The following is a 12,552-nucleotide window of genomic DNA, read 5'->3' as shown; positions in this document are numbered from 1 at the left end:
GACACTTCTTAGAGCACTTTGGGCCTGGCTGGGGCTGGAGAGAGAGTTTGCTAATCAAGGCTGTGGGGTCTGCACAGGTGGGGTCAGCCAGTGCCTGCGGTTGATGTGCTAGGAGGACAGGGCTGGGCCGGGGGGAGCCATTGTCCCTCGTGGGCGAGTGACAGCTGCACTGTTTCCCTTCTGGCCACAAGACAGCTTTGAGGTCTCCTGAGCACAGAAGCTCGCAAGCCGGCACGCAATGGGTTCAAAGCCTTTATTGGGTCCGGGCTTGCTCCGGAGCTCAGGGGCCAGGCAGGTCGGGAGCCTTGGGATGGCTGCAGGGGGAGGGAGGCCGGGCAGCCTGCGGAGGGCCTGGGGAGACCTGGGGCTGGGCGGGGGCCGGGGCTACGGGGACTCCGTGGTAGGAGCTGGAGGGGCGCGGGCCCAGGGCGTCCTCCGAGTGAGCAGCGGCGCTCGCCGTGCGGGACCGGGCCCGCTTAGCACCATGGACGGGGTGGGCTCACGACCCTCGACCGCGGGGCCCCGGGCGGCGGCGCTAGCAGACCCAGCGGATGAAGCGGTCGAAGAAGCCGGGTTGCGCCAGGCTGTCGTAGTCCTTCTCACGGAACACGGCGGCGCGGTCGCCCAGGCTGAGCGTGGTGAGCACGTCCATGTCCACGTCGCTGCCCAAGGCCACCACGGTGGGCACCACGTTCTGCTTGCGCATGGAGTGCGCCGACTCGTGCAGGCTGTCGTTGCCCGTGACGCCGTCCGTGAGGAACACGAAGGACAGCTCTGCGTGCCTCCGGGCCCCACCACGCGGGCTGCGCACGATGGCGTTGATGGCGTGCACCACACCCGCACCCACGTGCGAGAAGGAGTTCAGGTATTGCGCGGCCTCCAGTGCCTCGTGGATGGCCGTGAGGTTGTGGCTCAGCGGGAAGGCCACCTGCTGCTCGCCGGGGCCGCCAAACTGCAGCAGCGCCACGCGTGCGTTGAGAGGGTCGTCGTCCCTCCGGGCCAGTGTCAGCCGCCGCGCCACCTGCTCCACGAAGCGCCGGGCCTTGTGGAAGTTCTGCTCACCCAGCCGCTCGGAGCCGTCCAGCAGGAAGACGATGTCCACGGGCCGCTGCGTGCACTGTGCCACGGACAGCTCTGCGGGGAGACGCGGGTGCGGGCTGGGCGGAGGGGAGGTTGGCAGGACCAGGCAGGCGCCAGCCCCGCACCTGTGCCCCTCCACTCGTACCCCGCCTGCGACCCTGCAGACCGCTGGACTCTGCGGGGGCGTTTCTGCAGGGCAGCCCTGGGTGTGGGTCCTCAGCCCGAACCCCTCTAAGGCAGCACTGCTGGGAGCTGCAATCTCCTCTGCTGGTGCTCGCAGGCCCTGTCCACCTGCTGAGCGCCATCCCTGCGCAGGCCGCCCTCCTGGGAGGGAAGGGGCCCAGAGCATCTTCTCATGGCTCAAGAATTTGCTGCCCACAAAAGGGCCACTGTCTGTGTGGTGTGGGAGGGACTCAAGGAGGACCCTGGCTCCGACACCCCCAGCCTGACCCCTCACTTGCTGGGTCCCAGAGTTGCTCAGAACCCCTAGAGCTGGCCTGGCCACGTCCCTCCCGGAAAGACCAGGAGCCCCTGACACATCTGATTGGCCATGGTGGGGAGCAGTGGGCACAGGGGCAGCCAGACCTTCTGTGGCAGCCCAGGTGGGCTGTACCCTATGACTCTCTGTTACAAAGAGGGGCCCCCACCTGCCTGGGTGGTCACCAGCCCTGGGCATCAGGGACAGCTTGGGGGGCCTGGCCATAGCCACAGGCCAGGCTGCCCATGACACGTGTGGGTGTCACGTGGGGCCAGAGACCACAGGAGAGGACACGGACAGTCCACATGCGTGGACCTCGCCTTGCGGCCTCACCAAGACCTCAGCCCCTGGGATGGGGGAGGGGAGGGACAGAGCCAGTTTCCCCGAGGGTGTCTGCTTCCCGGCCCAACCCCTGGACGTCGTCACGGCTGGTACGTGGACCCCCAGGAATCCCTCAGAGCAGGGTCCTGACCCCAGGAATGCACACGGAGGACCCGAAACTCGGCTTCCGGGGGTCCTGGAGGTGCAAAGGTCCAGCCCCACAGGCAGCGAGCAAAGCTCTGAACACGGCAGTGTGACCTCACGCTGCACCGCAGCCTTCACGGAACGCTTGAGACACGGATCTCGTCTGAGCACGCACGAGCTGGCAGACGGGGTTCCCTCAGTGAGCTTATGAGTGACGCAGCTTATTCAGTGACAGGAAGGGCAGCCTCCCTGTTAAGGCCACACCCAGGAACCGGCTTAAATGTCCAGAAACCCCTCAGGTACTGCTGGGCTTCTCAAACCCCCTCAAAACTAATACATATTTTCACTGCTATCACCACACACATGGAGACAGACATGCACCAGGTGGCTGCATTTAGGGGCCTCTCTCCATGCATCAGCGTCTGTGGGGCCTGGAGGAGACGGGGAAGCTGTGGGGGCCGGCCGGGCACAGGGAGGCTGAGCCTGTTGGGATGTCTGTGGACTCTGCTCTCCTCCTGTGGAGGATCCTTTATCCTCCCAGTGGGAAGCCCAGCCTGGCCCGCCCTGTGCAGGTGGTGTGGGGACGAGAACCTAGCCATGAGAAATGGTCACAGCCCTGCCCGGCAGGAGCCCAGCCTGGATGAGGGCTCCTGCACAGTCAGAACATCAGGGTCTGAACTCACGGTGGGGGCCGCTCCCCAACATCGTGGCCCCTGGGGTTCTCTGCTCAGTCCTCCGAGGACAGCAGAGGTCTTGCCTGGTGGATGCTCCCCCGACCGTGCTTTTGGGGACCCAGAGGCTGGGCTGGAAAGGTGCAGACACCTTGGGACCAGGGCTGCTGGCAGGCAGCTGTGGCCATTTGCCCCAGTGTGCATGACAGCAGCCAGGACTGCCAGGTTTCCCTTCACCTGCCACCAGGTCGGCCGTGAGCACCGAGTCACCGTGCACGGGCTTAGTGCCCACACCCAGCAAGGCTCACCAGCCTCTGGGGCCTGTTTCCGAGGCTCCACTGGAACCTGGGGCTGGAACATTCTCCAGCACTTGGGCAGCACCCCCTCCTCAGCCCCATCCCAGACGCACGGCAGCCCAGCTGGGCCGCTAAGGGCCTCCAAAGACTTCCACGCCCAAACCCTGGAGCCTGCGAGGGTGACCTGATGCAGCAAAGGAGGACTCTGCAGACGGGAGTGAGCGAAGGGTCTTGCGAGGTCATTCTGGACTTGGGGTGGGCCTTAAATTCAATGACTGGTGTCCTTATAAAAAGAGCGGCCACAGGAAGATGGAGGAGAGACTGGAAGATGCAGCTGCAGCAAGGGACACAGTGGCCACCAGGGTGGGAAGAGGCTGGAAGCTGCCCCAGAGCCCCTGGAAGGACTGTGGCCCTGCTGAACCTGATTCCAGATCTCTGGTCTCCACTGAGGGCCAGCCTGCGGGGGGCAGCCCTGGGAAGCTAGTATGGCAGGGAGGGGCCGGCCCGGCTGGGTGGGCGCCCGGGCTTCAGCAGAGGGCCAGCGCGGTCTCGGGGTCCCCCACGATGTCCCTGTGCACCAGCTTAAAGGTGTCAATGAACAGCTCCATCCAGTCCTGCCGCTCTACCCCGGTGGCGAACTTGGCCCGCTCGGCGGTGTAGACCAGCACGGCCACCAGCTGGGAGTAGGCGGCCGGGTCCTGCGTGAGCTCCGTGGCGTTTAGCAACTGTTGGATCAGGGGGATGGTCCTGGGGAAGGTGGCGTCCGGCCCCTCTTCCGTGCGGAGGAAGGTGACCGGGGGCTCGCCGCCAGGCCACGGTGCATCTGCAAGGGAGCGTCCAGAGAAGACTTTAAGGCCTGCGGTGGGCGTTGGCCTAAAGCTTCTCCTCGGGTGGCCGCTCAGCGAGGCCCAGCGTGAAGAGCGGCACTTGGGCCGGGCAGTCAGTAGAGGAGATGCAGGTGGAGTGGGTGTGTGGCTCGGCCTTGGCAGGAGGCGTGGGGGCAGTGAGCACGGGGGCAGGGAGCTAGGAGAGGAGACCCGCACGGTGGCACCTTTGGGGGACACCACGGACCCCGAGAAAACCTTTCAGCACAAAACAGCTCCATCCAAACCTGCACCGAACACACGCCAAACTCCAGTAGGGCTTCCAGTGCCGCAGGCCCCGTCGCCAGGAAGACCCCAGCCACCCGGCAAGAGCCCGCCTGAGAAAGCTTGGGGGGGCAAACCCTTCCTCAGCCTCTCTGGGATGTGAGTCCTCTACACCCAGAACTGTCTTCCCCTGAGCAGACCTGGCCTCTGCAATGTCTCTGCCTTTTCTTTCCACTGAGTGGAGCTCGGGTTACGCTGCTGCCCCCATGCAGCTCTTATGGCTGGGTGGGCCCGGCCCTGACTGCCTTCAGCTGCATCTGGTTTGTTTCTCCAGCACTCTCTGGTCCCCACGCAACTGAGAACGCCACAGGCCTGGTGCAGGCCCAGGGTGGTTGGGCTTTGAGGTGGACAGGGCTGCCTGGAGAAGGCCAAGGCCGGGCCACAGCCAGTGGTGTCCACCTAGTGCCCAGGAGGGCCAAGGAGGATGCCTGGCCCTGTGGGCTGGTGAAAGCCAACTTAACACTGTCCCTGCTGTATTTCCTGGAGCCACAAGGTTGAGTTCACTTTGAAATTGCAAACAGCTTAAAAGAAGGATGAGCTCTGAGTGTCATGGACAGGGGGTCAGGGAGGCTGAGAGGAGGGGAGGGGTTCTACTGGGGCTGCTCCCACTCACTGTCAGGTCCTGGAGGCCTCAGAGGAGGACAGAGCTTCAAGGGCCTCCATGTCCTCCCTGGCTGCCTTCCCTGTGGTGCTCTGGTGGCCTGAGTGACCCACTCCCAGGAGGGAGAACTGGCTCACCCCATGTCACCGTCTTGGGAGGAGCCACCATGGGACCCTACGAGGCCCACGTCACCCTGAGGCCAGAACCAGAGACATCATGAGAAAAGTGCACGCTGATGTCACCGATAAGCACAAACCCTCAGGCAGGCATCAGCAAATCAGGGCCCACACGCATAAGCAGAGCCACACATCACGGCCAGATGAGTTTATCCCATGCATGCAAGGCTGGCTCAACGTTGGAAATTCAATGATGCTCCACAGGCTAACTCCCAATTACAATGATAGGCTGAAAAGGAAAGGTCATGTGACATCCACAGACGCAGAGAAAGGACCTGACAAGATGCAGCACCCACTCACGATAGAACCTGGAGTGGAGGAAAATCTCCCAGCACCCACTCCTGATAGAACCTGGAGTGGAGGAGAAGCCACAGCGCCCACTCACACTGGACCCCGGAGTGGAGGGGAAGGCCTCCATCTGATAGCAAAGCACCCACAGTGAACATCACCATGTCGCCCATCATGGGGTCCTGAGACTTCCCTGCCCCGTCAGGAACGAGGGGCTGTGGGTGGAGGAGCCAAGGTCTGGTTCCTGCCCTTAGGGTCCAGCTGCCCCGGTGCTGATGCAGTCCCTGGCGGACCCTGGGGCAGGACGCCTGCACCTCGGTGGCAGAGGCACAGCCCACTGTTGTGGGGCCAGAGGCTGCCCACCTGCTGAAGGGCAGCCAGACCCAGGTGCAACCCCCAGGTTCTGTGGGAGCACGTGTGGGGAACCTCGGCCCCGAGTCCACGACTCCTCCCTTGGGGCAGCCTCAGGGCCCATGAACGTGCTCAGTGGCCCAGCTGACCCACCAGGAGCTCCCCATGGAACGCCTAAACGCAAACCGCGACCCGTGTGCTGAGGAAGTGCTGACTTCGTACTGCAGACCCTGAGGTTTCCTCCAGGTCGGACCCTCCCACCCTGTCTCCATGGCGTCCCCACCCTGACACTTCTGGAGGGGACAGCTGAGGGGGACTCAGCTAACGGCCCCAGGGACCTCCTGTGGGTACGGTGCAGCTGTCACCGTGGGGGCAGCACCATGTCCAGCAGAGCCTGGACGGCACCCCCAGCCTTGGGCACCCCCAGCTCCAGCTTCACACCCACGTGGGCCACATCCGGGACATGGGCTCCCCCACTGCCAGAGATGAGAGCCGCGGCCACAGCTCTGAGGCAGGCCAGGGTCGGAGCAAGACCTGCTGGTGCTGGCGGGTGTTGGTGCCTTCGCCCCAGAATGGTTTCACTCACTGAATCCAGGGCTTCCTCGGAGTGGCACATGCACGGCCAGCCCGTGGGAGCTGGGCAGCAGCTGATGGAGACTGCAAGGCCCATGGTGGGCCTTCAAGACCAGTGGCCACACGCCAAGCACAGCGCCAGGCCAGCAGCACCCGAACTATGGCTTCACAATGCCGTTCCTGCGTTCCCGGGAGCCTGCCCTGCCTGAGACCCTCCTCGCAATGCCATTCCTGCGTTCCCTGGAGCCTGCCCTCCCCAAGCCCCTCCTCGCAATGCCATTCCTGCGTTCCCGGGAGCTGCCCTCCCCAAGCCCCTCTTCCCCTGTGCTGCCATCCTGGGGCCATCTCACTAAGGAGCCACCTCCACAGTGGCTCCGCCGTCCCCCGGGTCCCTGCACAGCCCTTCCCCCAGCCTGGCCCTCAAGGAGGAAGGACACCCGGGCTGCTCTGCTAGTCTGGGGTGGGGGCTTGGGGTGCCCTGCGTTACCTGTTTGGCAGGGAAGGTCTGGGCACACGATCTGAGGGTCTGGAAGAGAGGAGAGAGGCCGGGCCAGGGTCAGTCCCTAGCGAGCCCTCAGCGACCGTCCACTGATCCGCCCAGACAGGCTCAGGGTGCAGCTGGCCTCTGCCCGGGAGGGATCAACCCCTTCCCACCCACAGCCCAGTATCCTGGGCTGCACATTTGTCCCTCAGGTGAGGGGTATCCCTGGGGCTCACGCTAGACAGCGGCTGGAGCCTGCTGCTCCTCGGCCGACTGCCCTGCGCCCACACGCTCACCCGGGCAGAGGACGTCCTCCATGTCATCGATGAACTTCTCGGCGACCAGGTCGGAGAACAGCGTCATGTTGCGCACCTGCTGCGGCTTGTCGCAGGCGATGGAGTAGAGGTTCTCGCTCTCGTGCTTCTCGTGGAACATGTCCCCGATGCCGATGGCCGTCACTGTGACATCACGGTCGCACAGCGCCCGCAGGTTGAGGTCATCGTCCCGAGGGTCGTGGCGCCCGTCCGTGATGACCACCGCAAACACGCGTGTCTTCTGGCGCCGGCTCTCCTTGATGAGGCGGTCGTAGGCAAACTTGAGGGCCGAGGGTGTCCAGGTGCCGCCCGCAATCCACTCGAGGTTCTTGACAGCCTCCTTGAAGCTTGACAGGGAGTCGATACGCTCATCGTCCAGCTGGATGGCCTCGAAGGTGCCCTCATGGCTGTACTGCACCACGCCCACACGCGTCCCTGCGAGCCGCAGACGTGAGGGCGTCGCCGGAGGCCGCGGGGTCTGGGGCATTCCCAGCCACGCAGAGGCCCTCGGAGGGACACGTCTGGACTTCTCCCATCTCATCACCTCCCACGCCCCGCCCGGCCCCCCTGCCATGCTGCGCCCGCCCCCGCCCTGCTGACCTGTCTCGGACTTGGGGTCCTTAGCAATGGCGCCCAGCCTGTTGACCACGTTGATGACGAAGTTCTTCTCCAGCGTGAAGTTGGTGTACCCAATGCTCTCGGAGCTGTCGATGACGAAGACCACGTCCAGGGCACCACAGCGCTTCTCGCAGTCTAGGGGGTGGCAGGGTCATCGGGGGGCACCGGGGAGACCTCAGACCCTAGGGCCAGGCGCACATGCGGGACCCAGCGGTGACCCAGCCCTGCCGCACTCCCGCCCTCCACCCGGTGCATGGGCCCCAACCCGCCGTGGGCAGTGCCTCACCGCAGCACCCGCAGGTCTCCCTCACGTAGGTCATGACGTCACACTCCTGCAATGCACACGGCAGGCAGGGCAGTCCCCCCAGGGCCCCAGAAGAGTTTCCACAGCAAGGTCCTGGCCCGGGGGCCCCGGGACATTCCAGCCCATGTGTGGAGGCAGCCATGCGGGGAGGCTGGTGGGTCCTGTCCCTGCCAACCTTGCTGCCACCCTCCTCTCCCCACCAAGCTTGCCCTCTGACCTCCTCCACTGATCTTGCTCTCTGACCTTACCCGCTGACCTTCCCCTGCTGACCTCCCCCCACCCCTGCTGCTCTTGGTGTCTAGTTTTGGCAGGAGAAGGACACTGGTTCTGCCCCATGTGACACCTACCGTGAGGCCAGGGTCTCCAGGGGGGCCGGGCTCACCCTGGGGAAGGAAGGATGAGGCTGAGACCCTGGTGCCAAGGCTGGGCGGCTGAGTCTCTTCCAGGCCACTGCCCACTGATACATGGGTCTGCCGTGGGCGGAACCACCAGGCTTGGGTGCGCGTTGGCCGGCAGGCCAGGGGTTGGAGGGCATGGGGACTGGCCAGCCACCTACCTCGGGTCCTGGGACTCCTCTTGGCCCCCGAGGGCCTGGCTCACCAGGGGGACCAGGATCCGCCTGAGAAGGAACAAGGACAGGTGGGCTTCAGTGGCCACAGGGACAGTCTCCGCACACAGCAGGGCCCCCCTGTTCTGTCCCCAACCACGGGTCCTGCCTTCGTCAGAGCCTGGCCCACCAGAGGGGTAGCGGCCTGGCAGAGCTGGGTGTCCCAGAAATGGCAGCCAAAACAGCTCATTCCAATCCATGGCTATTCCACCCCATTATCATGTACTCACCAACTCCATGCCCACCCATCCACTCAACCATCCATCCATTCATCCACTAACCATCCATCCTCTGTCTACCCACCCATCTTCCATCCACTCACTCACCCATCTATCCATCCACCCACCCATCCATCCACCCACTTATCCCCTCCACCCACCCATTCATCCGTCCATTTACTCATCCATCTATCCATCCACCCACCCACCCACTCACCCATCCATCTACTCATTCACCCACCTATCCACCTAACCATCCATCCCCCATCCATCATCCATCCACTCACTCGCCCATACATCTACTCATTCACCCATGTATCCACCTATCCATCCATCCATCCACTCATCCACCCACCCACCCATCCACCTAACCATCCATCCCCCATCCATCTATCCACCCATCCATCATCCACCCACCCATCTACTCATTCATCCACCTGTCCATCCATCCACCCACTCACCCATCCATCCACCCACTCACTCACCCATATATCTGCTCATTCACCCTGTGTCCACTTCTCCATCCATCCACCCACCCACCCAGCTATCCCACTCACTCACCCACCTATCCATCCATCCGTCCATCCATGTCTATCCACCCACTCATCTATTCACTCATCTAACCATCACCCATCCATCCATGCATCCATCCATCCATCCGCCTACCCCCATCCGCTTGCCCATCCATCCATCATTATCCATCCCTTGTTTTGTGCTCACTCAGTTCCAGACCAGTCTGCAGCCCTGGTTAAACCCTTGGCCAGGCTAGGGATTCGGAGGCACAGAGCGCCTGCTGGGGGATATCTGTGGGGAGTACGCTGGGGAGGGGATTATGTGTGTGGGACATTGGGGAGGGGACCCTTGGGGAATGCTGGGTGTGGGAACTCTGAGGGGGATGCTATGTGGAGGCATCTTTGGGGGGAGGGGACTCTGTGTTGGGGTTGCTGGGGAGGGGACCCTGGTGGGGATGTTGTGGGGGATGTGGAGGGTTGGGGGATGTTGTGGAGGGGTCACTAGGGAGGGGACCCTTGTGGGGGATGCTGTGTGGGGGGATGCTGGGGATGGGACCCTGGGGGAATGTTGTTGGGGCATCACTGGGGAGGGTATCCTTCAGGGGATGCTGTGGGGGATACTGGGGAGGGGACCCTGGGGGACGCTGGAAGTGAGGGTGGGTGGGTGGAGGGAGGGGGCCCCCGAGCCAGCCATCCTCTTCAGGAAGGTGGGGGTGGTGCTCATGGCTGGGGCCAAGCTGCCTGGCGTCCTCCCATACTTTTAGATGCACACGCTCAGCCTCAGGGCCCCTCCCTGCCTCTGCCCAGCTGCTGTGGGCTTCGGGACGGTGACACTCACAGGCTCTCCTTTCTCTCCTTTCCTCCCAGGTTCTCCTTTCAAGCCAAAGTCGCCTCGGCCTCCCTGTGACAGGGGACACATGTTAGCCTGGGACAGAGGAGCTGTCTCTTACCAGGAACACCAGTGAGATTTTTATGTGGAAAAATCGATGTGGCATTTTGGGGTCCTTTAAATGGGAACATCTATGTGGTTTTTTTGGCAAAGCCTGAAGTTTGGTTGGAAAGCGACCAGCCAGTGGCCGATAGCTCCCCCTAGAGCTCAGCATAGGTGGCATGGCTGGGCCTGGGGAGCCAGGACCACCCCAAGACAGGGACGGTCCTGTCAGTGACGGTGGGCACTGTGTTCCCAGCAATAGTGGATGGGCGTGCAGACCCCCACCCTGGGTGGGCACAGGTGGCCAGGACCCACATGTACCTCGGGGCCGCGTGGGCCGGGCTCGCCTTTTTCTCCCTGTGAAGCAAACAGAAGCCAGGGTGACTCAGCCTCAGATCCCAGCGCTCCTTCGTCCCTCTGGGCAGCTTTCTGCAGCCCCGTTTCCCTCCCTCACTCATTCACACTCTGGGTGAGGCCACCGTGCTGCGTTCTGAGCTGCACTCTTCTCCTGATGCTGGGCTGGACCTGTCCTTCGCTGAGTCACCCAGGGCCTTCTCACCACTCTGTCCCGCAGGAGGGACCTCACACTTTCTTCTGCACAGGAGGCCTTGAGGGAACTACTGGGAACCTTCAGGGCCCTTGGGACAATGTCCACCCACTCCTGGGGGCTGCCATCCCAGGCTGTGACTCACGGGTGCTCCTCGGGGTCCTGGGTAGCTGAATCCAGGCCTGCCGGGGTCTCCCTGGAGGAGGACGTTGAGTCGGTCAGCATGGTCATAGGACAGGGTGGGGCTGGGGGGCTGTGCTCAACAGGGTCCAAGGTGCACATGGGGTGGAAGTGGGCTAGGGGTGCCGTCCAGGGCTGGCTGTGAGCAGGGGCCTGGCAGGGCCAACCTCGCCCGTCCACCTCCAGTGGGGGCTGGATGTGCCTAGAGACCCAGGAGCCTGCCCACATGGGGGGAGGACCTTGCTCAGGCCACGTGGCTGCCCTCAGGCCCTGCCTCAGGAAGGTTGTGCCACCCACACCCAAGGGTCACTGCTGAAGAGGGGAGCCAGGGGGGCTTCCTGGACCCCGGAGGCATCCCCTCACTCTAGAGCTGAGAACAGGAGGCACAGGCCCAGCCTGAGGCACGTCTGCCGGCAACAAGGTCCCCCAGGCCGGCCCCACGTCCTGCTCCTCAGGCAGCTGCCCTGAACCACCAACACATCCTGCTGGAGGAGGGGCACGTACCTTGGGGCCTGGCTGTCCTGAGTCTCCACGGGGTCCTGCATCACCGGGGTCTCCCCGAGATCCCTGAGGGCAGGAGAGAAATTCAGGAGTCAGCACAGGCAGGGACTGGCCATGCCCGGGGTCACCTGACATGCCCTGTCCAGCCCTGACCACCAGGCCACATGGCCCCAGCTCCTCCTGCTGCCTGTGGGGGCCGTGGACCCCTGTCTTGAGGGTCCCAGCTCTTCCTCTCCCTGTGGCCCATCCAGGCTCTCAGGCCCACCACCTTGCCCCTGACTCCCCAACCTGGGTCCTTCAGGGCAGGACGGGGGTCTGGGGCTGAGGGTGGGTATGAGGTACTCGGGGTCTAGGGAAGCAGGTCCTGGCTTCTGAGGCCAGGCCCTGCTGCCTGGGTTTGCTGTGGGGACAGTGGCTAGCTCTAGCCTGTCCCCACATGGACAGGGAGACCCAAGTGGTGCCACAAAGAGGGCATGGACTGTGGGGTCAGAGGGCACAGGGGCCCCACCTCTAGCCATGGGGTCAGAGGGCACAGGTGTCCCACACTGACCTGATTTCCAGGCTCCCCAAGAGCTCCCTGGGGGCCTCTGGGTCCAGGCAAGCCTCGGTCTCCCTGGAAGAAAGGGGAGGAGTTTGGGGTTCTCTTGACTGACAGTGGCACGCTGGAGACCCCAGTATCAATCCCGTGGACACTGCAGGGCCTCGGGGGGAAGACGGGTCTGGCCCCGGCCCCTGTGACGCTCCGGAGGTTGTGGCTCCACTTGACCTTCAGCCCTGACCACACTGAGTGGAGGAGGCCGGGCTCTTGGTGCAGCCCCTGCCTAAGCACCCCACCTTGGGTGGCAGCCCTCACCTGGGTCCCCTCCCTTGGGGTGCAGTCCCCGCCTGGGTCCCCTCCCTTGGGGTACAGCCCCTGCCTGGGTCCCCTACCTTGGGTGGCAGCCCTCACCTGGGTCCCCTCCCTTGGGGTGTAGTCCCTGCCTGGGTCCCCTACCTTGGGTGGCAGCCCTCACCTGGGTCCCCTACCTTGGGGTATAGTCCCCTGGCCATCCTACCTTGGGGTGCAGCCCCCCTTGGCCCCCCCTTACCTTGGGGTGCAGCACCCACCTGGGTCCCCTACCTTGGGGTGCAGCCCCCCTCGGGTCCCATACCTCGGGGTACAGCCCCCCTCGGATCCCCTACCTCGGGGTGCAGCCCTCCTCAGATCCCCTA

General features: G+C 63.8%; 1 protein-coding gene across 1 annotated transcript in view; it reads right to left on the bottom strand.

The window, feature by feature from the left end:
• Positions 1-238: 238 nt before the first annotated feature.
• The window catches only part of COL6A2 (collagen type VI alpha 2 chain), a 32,274-nt gene continuing 19,960 nt past the window's right edge, over positions 239-12,552 (bottom strand). Inside the window, 12 exon segments of the mRNA XM_030805973.1 lie at positions 239-1,134; positions 6,615-6,653; positions 6,905-7,357; positions 7,523-7,675; positions 7,827-7,872; positions 8,192-8,227; positions 8,401-8,463; positions 10,020-10,082; positions 10,434-10,469; positions 10,805-10,855; positions 11,344-11,406; positions 11,891-11,953. Of these exon segments, the coding sequence (XP_030661833.1) occupies positions 536-1,134; positions 6,615-6,653; positions 6,905-7,357; positions 7,523-7,675; positions 7,827-7,872; positions 8,192-8,227; positions 8,401-8,463; positions 10,020-10,082; positions 10,434-10,469; positions 10,805-10,855; positions 11,344-11,406; positions 11,891-11,953 (1,665 nt within the window). The 3' untranslated portion in view covers positions 239-535.

Source organism: Nomascus leucogenys, chromosome 25 (genome assembly GCF_006542625.1).
Source record: "Nomascus leucogenys isolate Asia chromosome 25, Asia_NLE_v1, whole genome shotgun sequence".
NCBI classification, from domain to species: domain Eukaryota; kingdom Metazoa; phylum Chordata; class Mammalia; order Primates; family Hylobatidae; genus Nomascus; species Nomascus leucogenys.
The sequence above is the reverse complement of the archived record's forward strand: the minus strand, read 5'-3'. Positions and strand labels throughout refer to the sequence as shown.